Source organism: Micromys minutus, assembly GCF_963924665.1.
Source record: "Micromys minutus genome assembly, chromosome: 3".
Classification (NCBI taxonomy): Eukaryota; Metazoa; Chordata; class Mammalia; order Rodentia; family Muridae; genus Micromys; species Micromys minutus.
This window is the reverse complement of record NC_137972.1, coordinates 91,424,077-91,438,121: the sequence shown is the minus strand read 5'-3', so window position 1 is coordinate 91,438,121 and position 14,045 is coordinate 91,424,077. Positions and strand designations below refer to the sequence as shown.

Below are 14,045 nucleotides of genomic sequence, written 5' to 3'. Positions count from 1 at the left end.
GACTGTGCTATTCATGGGCCTGTGGTCAGTCTTAATAGAGTATATTAGAACAGCTTGTTTTATTGTAAATTTCACTGTGAGTTTGCTGCTAATTATACCTGCTAGAAAGGGCTTTCTTTCTAATACGCATTTGGGACGGAATCTCCACACATCATCAGGTTGTTTGTGTACCAGTGACTCTTCTTACTTGAGGGCAACTCTTTTTTCCTTAATTTAATTCTCAGCTTCTGCAAGAAGAATCCAAAGGCTGAACTACAAGAAATTTGGCCCCGGTTAACCCTCCTTCTCCAATGTATTGAGTACCTGCCATGTTCTGGGCAGTAAGGCATTGGGAAGTAGAGATACAGAGAATAGTCTGGGTGGCTCATACATAGAAAAACACCCTTGGCTAATCTAGCGCTCAGTGAAGTGCATATGAATATGGCAGAATTCAGCACTCAGTGGGTGCCAGATACACCAGAAAATGAAATGAAGTTATTCACTTTTCATAGGTGTGTGCGTGGCATATTCATTTCACAGATGAAAACAGGAAATGAGAGGACGGCGTTATGTTCACTCGGGTAATGCAGGAAGCTAGGGGTACAGAATCACTGCAGACCACATGAAGTCCCTGAGCCCTTTGCTGCCATGATGGCTTGAAAAGCAGTGGTGCACAGGCAAAGGAGCCTTGTCATTGGTTACTCTGCAGCTCTGGAAGTGTGCTGCTGTGGGTCCAGTGCTGGCCATGGCAGCCTTAGGTGCTATGGGGAAACTGAGCCATCTCTAATAGTGATCTGCAGGAGCCAATTGTTAGCCAGTGATGGGTGTGGCCACATGTGTGAGGAATATGCATTTGGGGAGAAAATGTGCATCTTTAGAACTTAGAAGTGTCATCAGAGAACCTTCTTTCTCTTTTCAAAAGGCATTGGTTCTTTGCTCTCCAGCCATTGCCACCTTAGGGAGACAGTTACACATCAGGCTGACAGGAGTGTCTGGGCCCTCAGAGGTCCTCTCCCTTCCCATAGTCTCAGATCACACTTTCTACATTCTTTTATTTCTAGTTTATTAGAGGGGAATTTTCTCTGTTGTGGCTAAATCTTTTTCTTTTTCTTTTTTTTTCTCTTTTTCTGAGGTCTGCTTTTATGACTAAGCCATAAATCGCTAAAAATAAAGATTTATAGTGGAAATGTCAACTCCTTTATATTGTGTCAGATCAAACTATGTCGCTAATTGGTGTGGATTTGTTCATGCCTATGCCATGTGCCAACATTATGTTTTAGCTGTGTGGCCACACATGAGGTGTGGCCCAACTCAGACATGTTAATGTTCTCCTTGTTATGATCAAGTGGATCTTGGTTTAGAGAAGTCTGTGGGCAAGGCAGGTCTTTACTGAGCCAGAACTGCCCATCTTCTCTCTACTGTATCACCCTGTATCCACTAGGGGACATAAGAGTACCTGCTGCAGGACAGAGAAAGTCTGGGCCAGTGAAAATGTAAACACTGAACAGTCAGGATGCTATGAAAGACTCGGTTCTTGTTTCCATGATTCATAAAGCAGCTATACATTCTGTGTAAGTCTCTGGTATCACAGGGAATTTATAAAGGTGAGATCAGTATCTTAGGAATGGGACCAACCAAGCAGCTACTAGCAAGCTTTGCTATTGACCTGTGCTCCTTTTCCGGGAAGGCGGGGATGAGAATGCTTCCAGCTTTGAAGATAATAACTTTATATAGAAGAAATTCTCTTTTCAACTTACAGTCAAGGGTACCAAGTGTCCAGAGGTCATCTACTGTCAGTCTAATGGACATACCCCAGAGTGCTGTATTTTATACCCAGTCGCCTACTCTAGAACCAAGAAGCCCATGATAGAGCACAGTTGAGTATCTGTTCCCTTCTACACTGTGAGCTGAGGTAGTCAGACATCTCAGCTAAGTTTGGAACCTTAGATTGGAGTTTTATTTCATATGGTTCTGTGTGCTCTGCGCATGAGCATGTAGGCCACAGGTCAGCAGCAGGGATCTTATTCATTGGGACAGCATTTCATTCTACCAGAGCTCATCATCTGGCTGGGACCCGTCTGCTCTGCCTGCACAGTGCTGGAGTCAGAGTTCAGGTCCTTCTACTTGCCCAACAGGCAGTTACTGGCTGAGCAATCTCTTCAGCTATCTGCTGTTAGCTTAAGATTATAATCTATTATCAAAAATACAAAGACTTTTAAGTGATAAAAGGTAAATTTGTCTTTTAATTGAGGTGTTTATGTCACTGAAATATAGTTGGCATGTTTATGTTGCTGCATAATTGTATACATGTCCACTCATTTCCCATCTATTGTCAATTTTCTCTAGTCAGAAATTTCTGTTAAAATATTTCTGTAGGGCAGATCTGCTGGCACCGGTTCTCATCTGTCTGAAACTGCCTTTACTCTCCTTTATCTTTGAGTGGTAGATTGAAGTTGACAGGGTTTTTGTGTTTCTTTTTTCTTACACTGAACTTTGAAGATGTCGTCCCTTTTGTTTTTGATAACTCAGCCAGCACTCGTGCTGCCCTTGGCCCTTCCCTTTCTCAGTGTCCCGTGTTCATAGTTCCCCCTCGCTCAGCTCTGAAGGACTTCGCAGCATTCCCGTGTATTCAGTGTGCTGCTTGAATCTTTACCATGGTTTTCAAAAGAACTGGGGCGTTTTTACTCTCTCTGCTCTCTGCTCTGAAGTCTCCACATTTACCCTTGGTTTCTGCCCTGCAGTCACTTCCATCACTGAGGCTGTGCTGGCCCCACCCTATCTCTTCTCTTAGTCCTGTGTCTCATGTTGGATGATGTCCTTGAGTCTCTGTGTTCACTGATACATTTCTCCTGCAGTCCACCATTAAACTTAATAACTTTGTGTCCATTAATTTTGTTTTACTTCAGATACACTTTTATAATCATATTGTTGTAGTCTCTAATTCTCCTTTTCTATTTGCTTGTTTGTTTACTTGTTTATTATTGTATTTGCCTCTTAGTAGCTCAAAGCTTTCTTAAGTCCTTACCTGTTCTCTGGTGTCCATCCTGGTGTAAGTTACTGTTGTAGACCACATTGGCTCCCTGTTTTGTATACCTGTCCTCTTGTTGTCATCAGTATTCCATTGGCTCTTCTGAGTTTTTCCTTCTCTGTGTAAATTTTAGTATCATGAAAATAATGTTCTACAATTTGACTTGTATTGGTTTGAATTTATAGATAAAGATGAGAAGAACTGACATCTTCTCAATGTTGGGTTATTTAATCCATAAGTGTGGAATAGCTTCCACTTATTAAAGTCTTCTGTATATTTTCCCAAAGTTTTGTGCTTTTCACACGCACACACACACATACACACACACACATACACACACACAAAGAGGAAGAGAAAATGAGAGGGGGAGAGAGACTTTATAGTTCCAACCTAAATTCTTTATTTCTGGACTGCTAAAGTAATGACAGTGTCTTTTTAATTCCAAGTGCCATTCATTCATTGGTTATAGAAATGTGATTGAACTTTATATTAATATATCTTTGTGTATCTTGCTTCTTTCCTGTGATTTCAACAAGGGCAATTTATTGTTTTTCTTTCCAATGTGTGCACCACCTCTTTTTCCCTGTCTTTCCGGGTCTGAGAAGAAACATCCTGGATTTTTTCTTATGTTAGTATTAAACCTAGTTTCTTAACCTAATGATGTTAGGTGTAGGATTTTTTAAAAATACATGTTTTTAATCAAGTTGAGTCAGTCAGCTTGTTCAGTGTGTTCCCTTTATATAGAATGCTGGTTTTACCATGGGTAAGAGTTCGGATTTCAGATGTTCTATGCGTCCATTTATAGAATTGTGTGAATTTTGCTTGTTCATGTGGTAGGTAGAACCCATTGATTAATTGTTGAGTGTAGAGCTAAGCTTATCTATCTCAAATAATCACAGTTAGATATGGCATATAATTTTTTTAGTAAAGTTTAAGTTTTGTTTGTTCATGTTAAGGATTTTTGAATCTGTTTATAAGAGGTATAGGTTCATAGTTTGTTTGAAATGTCTCTACCTAGTTTTGGCTAGAATAAGTTACAAATTCCTATATCTGCTTCTCTTTTCTGGAAGAGATTTTAGAGAATTGTCATAATTTACTCTTCAAGTTTCTTAGAAGTAACTAACCAGTGGTTCCATGGGAGAAAAGATTGTTTTTGAAGTTAACCTACTCTGTCTTTGCTGGGATCTCAACAAAATATCTGGTGTGGGTGGGGTTTCTAGGCTCCTGTGCCATGTCAGGAGTCTCTGTGGCCCCCATATACACAATGGCTGTTTCCTCTGTGTTCTTACAGACTTTTGAAGACGCTCGTCCTGGGGTTGTGCTTATCCTGAGTACACTATCTCTTAAACTTCTGGAGCTGTGTTCTTCAAGTAGTATGCTCTTAAAATCTCCGGTGTGTCAGCACTCTTTAACTCTGGGGTGTGCCTTGTAAGCTCTGGAAGACTGCTGTGCTGCCCCAAATCTAGAAACTGTCGTTACACAGAAAGTCAGGGCTTTATTCTATGTGGGTTTTCCTCCTCAGACCCCTTGTCTCAGATAATAGTTCTGCATTGCCTGTTATCTAGTATCAGTTGTCAAATATTAATGTGTATATATATATATGACAAGAATCCTTGAAGCCAGACAGAAGAGTTGCTGGAGATTTGTGAGCTGCATGGAGATTCCCAAAGGTGCACTGTGTCCTAGAAACAGGAGTCTAGTCATGCAGAGCAAAGGAATCTCACCGAACATCTGTGGATACTCACTTGATGCCCTGAAAGGTTAGGCATTTAAAATTAGTCAATTTGTCTTGTGCAGAGCAAATAAGTTGTAGTCCGAGGATTTTTTTCTGTCAAATTGGCTTGAATAATTGATTCCCGGTAAATAGTAAAAACCCATGCAAACTGGATTCTTGCTGCCACGTTAGCAGTCACCAGCATCCCTTCGTCTGCTTCATTTGGAGGATTTGTAGAGACTTCTTCCTGTGTTGTTTTTCCTCTCCTAACCACTGGCCATATTTCAGTCTGTTTCCAGATCCTGAAAATCCCTCTGGTGCTGAAAGACTAGTGCCCTTTGCCATCTTAATCCCAGGGCCCCATCGGCACAATGTGCCGTCTCTGCAGTCTGCTCATTTCAAGAGCAGACCTCCTCTGTGCTCTTCAGTCATGTGTCTAAGGCATATGCTTACGAAGAACTCTTGTTTCTTTTTTTTCCACAATTATTTGTCTTGTTACATGTGAGCGTTATCTGTGACTGGGCAGAGCTAGAACCAGCTGGCTAACGGCTCTCTATCCTGTCTTTCCTGGGGCTTCATAAGGACCTTTGTGTCCTGTTCTGTTTTCTCAAGTGCTTCCCAGGCTCCTGTCACTTCCTTCACCCGTGGCTCATTCCCACACTCACTGGAGGACTCACGCTGCCCCGTGTCAATCAAAGCATGCAGGTGAGGACAGCAGAGGAAGTGGCCTGGTCCGTTAGGCGGTCCGTCCTGCGCAGTGCCGTCGTTCTGCTGCTTTGTTTTGCATGCTGCTTTCTCACTGTTCGTCGTGTTTGGGTGTCTTTAAGGCCAGGAAGGACCTGAGAGATAATAAAAAAGACTCCAAAACAATAGTTGGCCAGAGAACCGCACTTGAAGTTTAGAGTGGAACATGTGAAGTGGAGCGTTGTTGCATCTGGAAGGGCTTTTAAAAAAAATAATTGTGAGATGATTTTGGTGCTTCAGGACAGAATAAAATAAGCAGTTCGATGAGCAATCTCCTAAAGTTTGTGGTAAATAATAAAAATGTGGATTTGACCTCATAAAAGCTGACTAGCACAAATGACTATTTATAATCCTTTTTAAAATCTCATAAATTTTATGTAAAAATATAATGGCCCAAGAGTATGTCCTTGAATTTGAAGGAGTCTGTTTATACAATTCATATAACCCCCCCTCCTACCCTAAATGCAGAGTTGGGGAAGTCCTTTTTAAAAATAGAATGGCTCATCTTTTTCTGGCACAAGTCCCTGGGGATGATTAGTAGTCAGCACTGGGAGCCTCGCTTCTTGGACCAGTGACTTCAGGTAGTGCCATGTGTCATGTCTTGGCTTTCAGCAAGTCTCAGCGAAGCTCTGAGGCATTGCACGCACTCCACTTCCCAGCCCTGTCAGCACCTAGCTCCATGTGCAGTGTCTGGGAGAGAGTAGGGGTGGACACCTCGGCCAGTGGCACGGTCTAGGACTTTTAGCATCCTCCCCAGATAGACAAGAGACCGTTAACTCCCTCTTGAGCAGAGCGATAGAGGGCGTCGTGAGCAAAGGCTGTGATGGTAGTGGACGGCAGTGCTCACGTGACAAGGAAGGAGCTACTGAGGGAACACAACCGCTCAGGGTTGCCGTGGATGTTTTTAAATAGGCGATCCTAGTGGAATAGCTGCTCTGCTCTGGTTTTCATGCGATTGGCTGGCTGATTATTTTAGTTTCAGAATGCTTCACCGTGTAGCTGTTATCATGTGTCTGTCTGAGTCCCCTGTGGATGGACATATCAATAACACTCACCCTTACGTTTGCATTGCTGTTCCCTAAAGACTTAAATAATGCCTGACTGGCAAAACGTTCCAAGGTATTTGGTAGTGTGCTTCTTTTCGTTGCCTCTGTCTTCTCTATTAGACTTGGAGCCCCTGGATAAGGCATTTGGTTGGAAAACCTTAGTGGTCTCCGGTCAGCGTTGTTTGAACAGTAAGAAAATCTACTCTTCATGAAGCAGTGAGGAGACCTCATCACCAGCAGCTCAGAGGAGTAAGAAGCTGGTTCATCCTGGAGCTTCCATCTTTCCTTGTATACTCCGTTCCTCAATGAGTCGGCTGCTCGTAGGGTTGTCCTGTCTCCTGGAGCAAAGCTCCTTGAGGTCTCATTCTAACCCTGACGTTAGTATTACTGAGTGATGACTGCGCAGGAAGAGGGTCACCTTACCCACCACACAGAGTAGAGCAGAGCACATGTCACTCTGTGCAGTAGAGTCTCATTTCTTTAGGTTCTCCTGAAAACAGTGTACTAACTTTCACTTGTATTGTGGTTTGTGTAGGAAGCACACAGCAAAAAGTTCCTGTGCTGAAGGCTTCCTTCTCTATCAGGGGAGGTTCTGTAAATGACATAGGACTTAGCGAGCTGAGGTGGGTTGTGAACACAGGCATGTGTCTTGTCCTGGGCCCCTCCCATGTCTGTTTGCTTCCTGGCTGCTGTCAGCGCTTCTCTCTACGGTGCTCCTCCAGCACACTGGAGACCGTGAGCTGAAACTACCCCTTGTGTGAGCTGTTGTGTCTGCTGGTTAACAGCGTGGTGATGGGGGTGACCAGCACACCAATATTGATTGAGCATGGCTCCGTGTATGCTGGGAACCAAACACACAGATACAGTAGATTTAATGTAGGAGGTGACGACAGTGAGGTCAGGCTATATGATATGGTCACGCGTCTTCCTTTGCTTCTTACAGTTGTAAATTGGTGTTTTTAGTTTTCATCAGTGTTTTGCCTGCATGTATGTCTGTATGAGGCGTCAGATCCTCTAGAACTGCAGTTACAGACAGCGGTGAGCTGCCATCTGGGTGCTCTCAATCTGACCTGAGTCCTTTGGATTAACAGCCAGGCCTCTTAGCGCTGAGACATGTCTCCAGCACTGCTTATTGTATTTTTGAGTCAAGGCCAGAAATACCATTCACACTTATTGGATCTGCTATAGTAACAGTAACAATAATTTGTCTGCAGAAGAGTCATTAATGTATCCCATTCTTGGTGGAATCATATAGAATAGTTGGATTGGGGATCATTCCAAACCATCTTGGTAGCTTCCTAGCAAATGTATGTAAAGATGAGGCAAATAAGTTTAGTTTAGGATCCCAAGTTGAATTCCGGTTTGGTAAGATAATTCTGTACAAAATAATTAGGATACTTCAAAAGACTTCAGTATGGCCTGTGCATTAGATAATTTTGTTTGTATCAATAAAGTTCTTGCTTTTAATAGTTGTATTATGCATGTGTGTGGCAATGTTCTTGCTATCTGAAAATCATGTTGAAGTATCTGATGGAAGATTGTAAAGGACTTCCTTTTACTTCTATGAGCATTTCCTGGAGATGTGAACACTCATTCATTCTAGACAGAGCACCAATAACTGACTGAAGTAATGCTAACACCCCACTTGGGTGCACTGAACCCGTGAATTTGCTTGCTTAGGCTCACTCACAGGAACTTCACTCATTACCCAAACGTCTGCATCCCGAAAGTTCTCACCTAAACAAAGACAGCTTCCTTGTAGCTGCATACAAGGAACTACCAATAAACTCCCACGTTTATTCATATATCTTTTCCATTATCTACAAAGACCACTGGGATCTCAGAGGATGATTACGTCAGCTGGAGGGAAGCCCAGGAAGAAGTGGCTGCAGCCATGGGTGCACTGGCTAACATGCTGATTGACATTCGCTCTGGAGATACCATTCTACAATATTTTTTTTCTGAATTCAAAATTAAAAGTTTAAAAGTGTCAAAGGTTGTTTTCAATTTAAAAATATGTGTATCTGGTTCTTGAGTTCATTCATACTAAGTGCATTATATGTTTGTCAACCTATAACATATATGTATATTTTACAACATATATATGTATATAATGTTTTTTTTAAGTTAAACATGTTAATTTTTTTATTCCTAGTGTCACTACCACAGTTATGGGGTATTAAAAAAGGCAGAGCTATCACAGAAAAAGACTCAGAAATGTACATCTAATTGACACTACATTGCATTAATCAATAGCTGCACCTTCTGCAAACTGGCTCTCACTGCTAGGAACAAGAAGGGTTTCTGGTTGAGTTTCTGTACCTCTTGTTGGGTTTGGGTTGCCAGTATTGTGCTACATGTATGTTCATAAAGGTGCCACTCTCCTGCTGTGTCTCTGTCTGGCATTGGTGTTATGTTAATAATGGCTTCCAGGATAAGGTAAACAGCAGTCACTCCTGTAACTGGAACTTTTGAGAAGGATCGACAGTAATTAATTTTGGAAATGTTTAGTCATGTTCACCAGTGAAGCATCTGGACCCAAGGTCTCTTTTATTCTGAGGTCTAGAGTTTGAATCTCTTAATAGATCTTCTCAGGTTTTCTTCTTGGGTCAGTTCCTAAGGATTCTGTTAACTTTTTTTATTCCTGGTAGTTTAACTTATATTGACTAACAATGCATGTTGTCTATTGTATAAGTATCTGATTAAGTTTTCTGTAGTTATATTTAACCCACACAGAATAAACCCTCCATAAAAAACTGTGTTGTTCTTTATGTTTGATCACAAATGCACTTTGGGTGCTTTGAGCACTCTGGGGTCACATCTTATCACCGTTTGATATGTGCCACCAGTGTCACTTCAGCCTTTCGGGTTGGATTGTTCCAAGTGTTTTTATTTGCTTTTAAATTTGAAGATTTAAAGCTGTCATCCACAAGAACACCATTACCTAAAATACACCTTCAGTCTTTTAGGGTTTTTTTTTACCCTGTTTCCTTGTGTGTGTGGTATATTCATGTGTATGCATGGTTTAGAATGTGGAAGCAGGTCCCTTCATTTCATATCAGTTACATCTATTAATAGCGTGCTTAAGAGGAATAAAGTTTTCCTATGGTGTATGTTAATCAGCTACCAATAAATATGGGCAGAAATAAAGTCTACAAATGGCACCTCCTTCATTTTGATTGCTACTTCATCTTTGTCTTTTCAGCATGATGTATCCCAAACATTACTCAAGGCAACGCTGGACAGTGTTGTAGAAGAATGTGTCAGCTTTGTCGGAGTGGATATTAACATCTGTTCTGAGGTTTTATTAAGGTGAGACTTTTTATTAAAAGAGTTTAACTTTTGAACTAAGAGAAGGGGACATGTGTATGACGTTGTCAAGCATAGACAGTCTGTAGGCTTATGTGTTCCTGTAGAATTTCCAGAGAAGAAGGTGTCATTTAAGGAAAGAATGGCAGAGTTCACACTGTTATTTTCTGTGGTGCACTAGTGAAGAACTAGTGCTGCTGATAGAATTAAATAAGGCCAGCGTGGGACAGCGCTGTTGCCCCCAGCTGGGGAGTAGATGCCCTTCACTAGCCCAGTCTCTTGCACACATTTGTCAAAGCTGAAGGTAACCCAGAGAGGGGAGGGTTCAAGGTCTGTTGTTGGATTTTCCAAGATCCACAAGTCACCTCTCAATACAGACTGGCTGTTCTGCCAATTATAGAAGAATTCCTCTTTCTTTTCTTTGCTGTGGTTCACCTTGTACTCTGGATATGCAGGTTTGCTGGTGTGTCATATTAAGTTCCTGACCCTTCTCATATTTAGACTCTTCTCACCAAAACTATGATAATGGAAAAATACCCTCTGTATTCTAAAATAGCACTTTCCTACCGAGCCATGAAAGTCATAATTCCATGCTTGAAACTACACAGTGGAAATAGAATTCTCTGTACTAGTAATTTTTTAATTGAAAGCAAGCAAAAAAAAATGATAAAGTTTTCATGCCTTTGTGCCAACCCTGCCATTTACACAGAAGTCTGAAGTGGAAACTTAGGGTGCTTTGGAAAGTCCGTTGTGTTGTAAGGTGTTTTGCTGGAGCAAACACATGAAGGAGTGTTTACCTGATGCAGACACAGGAGAGAGGATGTTCTGCTAAAGCAGACACGTGAAAGGACACATGCATGTGATGAAGGATTCTCCACTAAGGACACGTGCATGTGATGAAGGATTCTCCACTAAGGACACGCATTGGTCCACCTTACATTGAATAACTGAACTCCATTTGTTGGGACTCCATAGAAAGAAACACACCGAAAAAATTTCTGGTGGTGTGCTACAGGTTTTTGCCACTTTCAGCTTCTACGGACTTGGGCTCATTGGCAGTTCTGTCAGCTGAGACACGCGTGCTGAGGCAAGACATGTGGAGGACAAGTGATGGTAGGAGGGGCTGAGCTGGGCTTGCTTACACAGCCGCTGCGCAGCAGTTGTTGGTCTTGAGGCACAACTGAGGGCTTCTGCTGCTGACTTGTGCCCTGGCCCAGGCTGGCTGACTGCTGGGTAGTGCCACCACTGCTGATTCCCGTTGGCTATCCCGACTCCACTGACCTGGACGGCTGGTGTATCTGTGCGGTGTTTGTGAGTGGACTGAGCTGCTGCTGCTCACCACTGAACTGAACTGCCAATCTCCAGACAGTACAGACGGGAGTTGTTGCTCCAAAGAACCTTTCTAAACGGGTCCACTTCCCCCGTTGCCTTTCTTTCCCACTACCTCTGGTAGGTGCTGGGCTAAAAGGGAGGTTAAAGCAATAAAGAACTATCAACGTTACAGAAGCCCCTTTTGTATTCACTTATGTGTATCAGTGGACCTAGCAGACAATTCTAATAATTGTGTGTGCTACTGTGTTGTGTTGCAGTAAATATTTAAAAATAAAAAATCGGTTTATCTCTTTATCTCTATTGGCCCTGAGGTCTCACTCCTCAGGCCCGACCCTGATTCCCTTGGCGGTCTTCCTCTGCCTGCCTTCCACCTCCATCCTGGGTCTTTGTTTACCCTGAAACTCAACACAAACACAACTCTACAGCCCAAAAGCTTTCATACAGGTTTATATATTCAACTCTCAATCTACAAACCCTCTACACAACAAGATTACATCAAATAGACAAAGATACAAACTGCCCTTCTATATGAGATATTAGACCTATAAAATCCTTAATGTTTATAGCTTTTTAGCACCAATCAGTCCCACCTGGGTCCAGCTGGTCCTTGGGAAGCTCCATGTTACCACGACCTCCACCCCAGTCCTCTCTCCTCTCTGACCTCAGACCTCTCCGCCCTTCTCACCTCCCTCGCCCCACCCAGTCACTGGCTTTCCTTTATTTTACTAATGAAAATGGGAAGGTTCAGATGAAATCACTTCAGGAGTAAGTAATATGGAATGTGGAATTAACATTAAAATATGAACAGCTTCAGGACAACCTACGTACTACACAAAGCCCTTTTCCGAGCCACACAGAGAAGGGTGCCACTTTCCCTGAGTGGGGAGACGCAGTTTGTGAGCCATAGGGAAGCAGAGAGATGCCCTGCTGCTGCTACGGTTTCTCCAGAACCACAGGCAGCAGCTGGCTCATCACTGCTTCGCACTGTGCCTCTTTCTTGTCCTTTCTATTGTTAATATTAATTTGGACATATTATAAAGTGTAAATATAGTTGATTTTAAGATCCAAGTGATTTATGCCATTATCTTTTTAGGTACAAGCTTTTGTTTCTTTCTACTTTTACTTCTATGTTTTTAATTTACCTTTTTAATTTCTAGGCATATTGCAGGACTCAATGCCAATAGAGCCAAAAATATTATTGAGTGGCGAGAGAAAAATGGGCCTTTTATCAACAGAGAACAGTTGAAGAAGGTAAAAGGGCTTGGTCCAAAGTCCTTCCAGCAGTGTGCTGGCTTCGTCAGAATCAACCAGGATTACATCCGGACATTCTGCAGGTGATTGTAAAAGCTCACACCTCTGGTGGTATTGCCAGACTCTTTCCCTGCTCTTGATCCCCTCCTGCTGACAGTCTAAGTTCTAGACGCCATCGTTCATTTCTTCACCCACAGGAGTTGTGTAGTACTGAAAGAATTATATAAATCTTAGCGGCAGCTGTCACACGCTGCCCGTTCCAATGTTCTGTGTTTCCAAATGAAGGAAAGACACACACACAACCTTTCTACCTTGATATGTCTAATACAGCTCAATTGCTGGGCTACTGTCTAACCTCCATAATAACCCACCTCCCACCAATAATCCTGTGTTATTACTCAATCCTACATTCTACCTTGGCTGCCCTGGACCAGTTGGGCAGCCCTCTTGGGCTGAACTCTCCTGGCTCCTTCACATGATAGCTGTCCTCTCTGTCCTGCACCTTATCATGTGGGCATCTCTCCTCTCCTCCTCTGGTCATGGTGAACCGTCTTCTCCTCCCTTCCTTTCTGTCCTTCTCTTGGGAATCCTGAAAGTCCCACCTCTGTCTGCCCTGCCTAGCCATTGGCTGTTGGCATCTTTATTTACCAATCACAACCAACTGGGGGCAGGATCCCTCAGTGTCTTACATGAGGGCTTGGACACTCTCATACAGTTTTGGAGACCCAAATTAACATAAGAATACAAACAGCCTTAGGCCAAACCCACCACATGGTTGAGTATGTTCTACACTAGGCAAGGAATATAGCAGTCAGTCAGCAAGATTCATGTTGTAATGCTTTGGATAGGACAATAAACCAACAGGAAAAAAATAAGTGGTTTCAAACGATAAATACTTGCTGTCAAAATTAAGAGAGTTGGTGCTGTTCTAAGGAGCCATGAAGTTGCTTTAGATGTATTGGGTGTTATTTGAGCAAAGTTTTGAGTGAACTGCAGAGGCCAGCGGCACAGGAATTAGAGCAAGTGTCAAGTGTGAGAAGCCTTGTGGCAGGGCCATCTTTGATGTGTTCGGGAACAAGGTGTGACTGCATTTTGGTTGTGTGGTAGAAGTGCAGCTGCATGTCCACCGTGTCCTGCACAGAACAGGAGAGGTGCGGCAGCGCGGTAGCAGCGTGGGGGGGAGGGGCAGCAGAGAGTTGATGTTCCCACATGCTCCACTGCCTTCACAATGACCACCATTCGTTAGTGACAGAACTGAAGCCTTCCCCTGGGTATGTCCAAGCTACCCAAACGCAAAGAAATCCGATAAAATCAGTAGCATTTTATAACCATAGAAGAATAGCCTTTGTGTGTATTAGTGCATACTTTTTCTCTTCACAAAATTATAGTAAAGGTCATGCAAAAAAACAGGTCCATTCTGGAACAGCTGAAGGGACAGTCAACCACATATGACAGTACAATACATTGCAAAGCTCAATGAGAGTAAAAATGAAACATGGGTTTTGATAAGTGGAGCAGAATAACATCTCAAATGCACTGTGACATGGTTGCTGTGATAAAGTGACATTTCATATGCTTACAGAAAATTACTTACCAAAAAATGTAACTCAGAAGGGGCGTATGCAGAGGATGTGCCCTAACT

General features: G+C 42.6%; 1 protein-coding gene across 1 annotated transcript in view; it reads left to right on the top strand.

Annotated features, from left to right (window-relative positions):
- SRBD1 (S1 RNA binding domain 1) overlaps positions 1–14,045 on the top strand; it is a gene marked incomplete at its 5' end in the record, with an annotated part of 145,231 nt that overhangs the window by 109,883 nt on the left and 21,303 nt on the right. The window contains 2 exons of the mRNA XM_080914190.1: positions 9,717–9,823; positions 12,310–12,486. Of these exons, the coding sequence (XP_080770316.1) occupies positions 9,717–9,823; positions 12,310–12,486 (284 nt within the window). The remainder of the gene's footprint in view (positions 1–9,716; positions 9,824–12,309; positions 12,487–14,045) is intronic.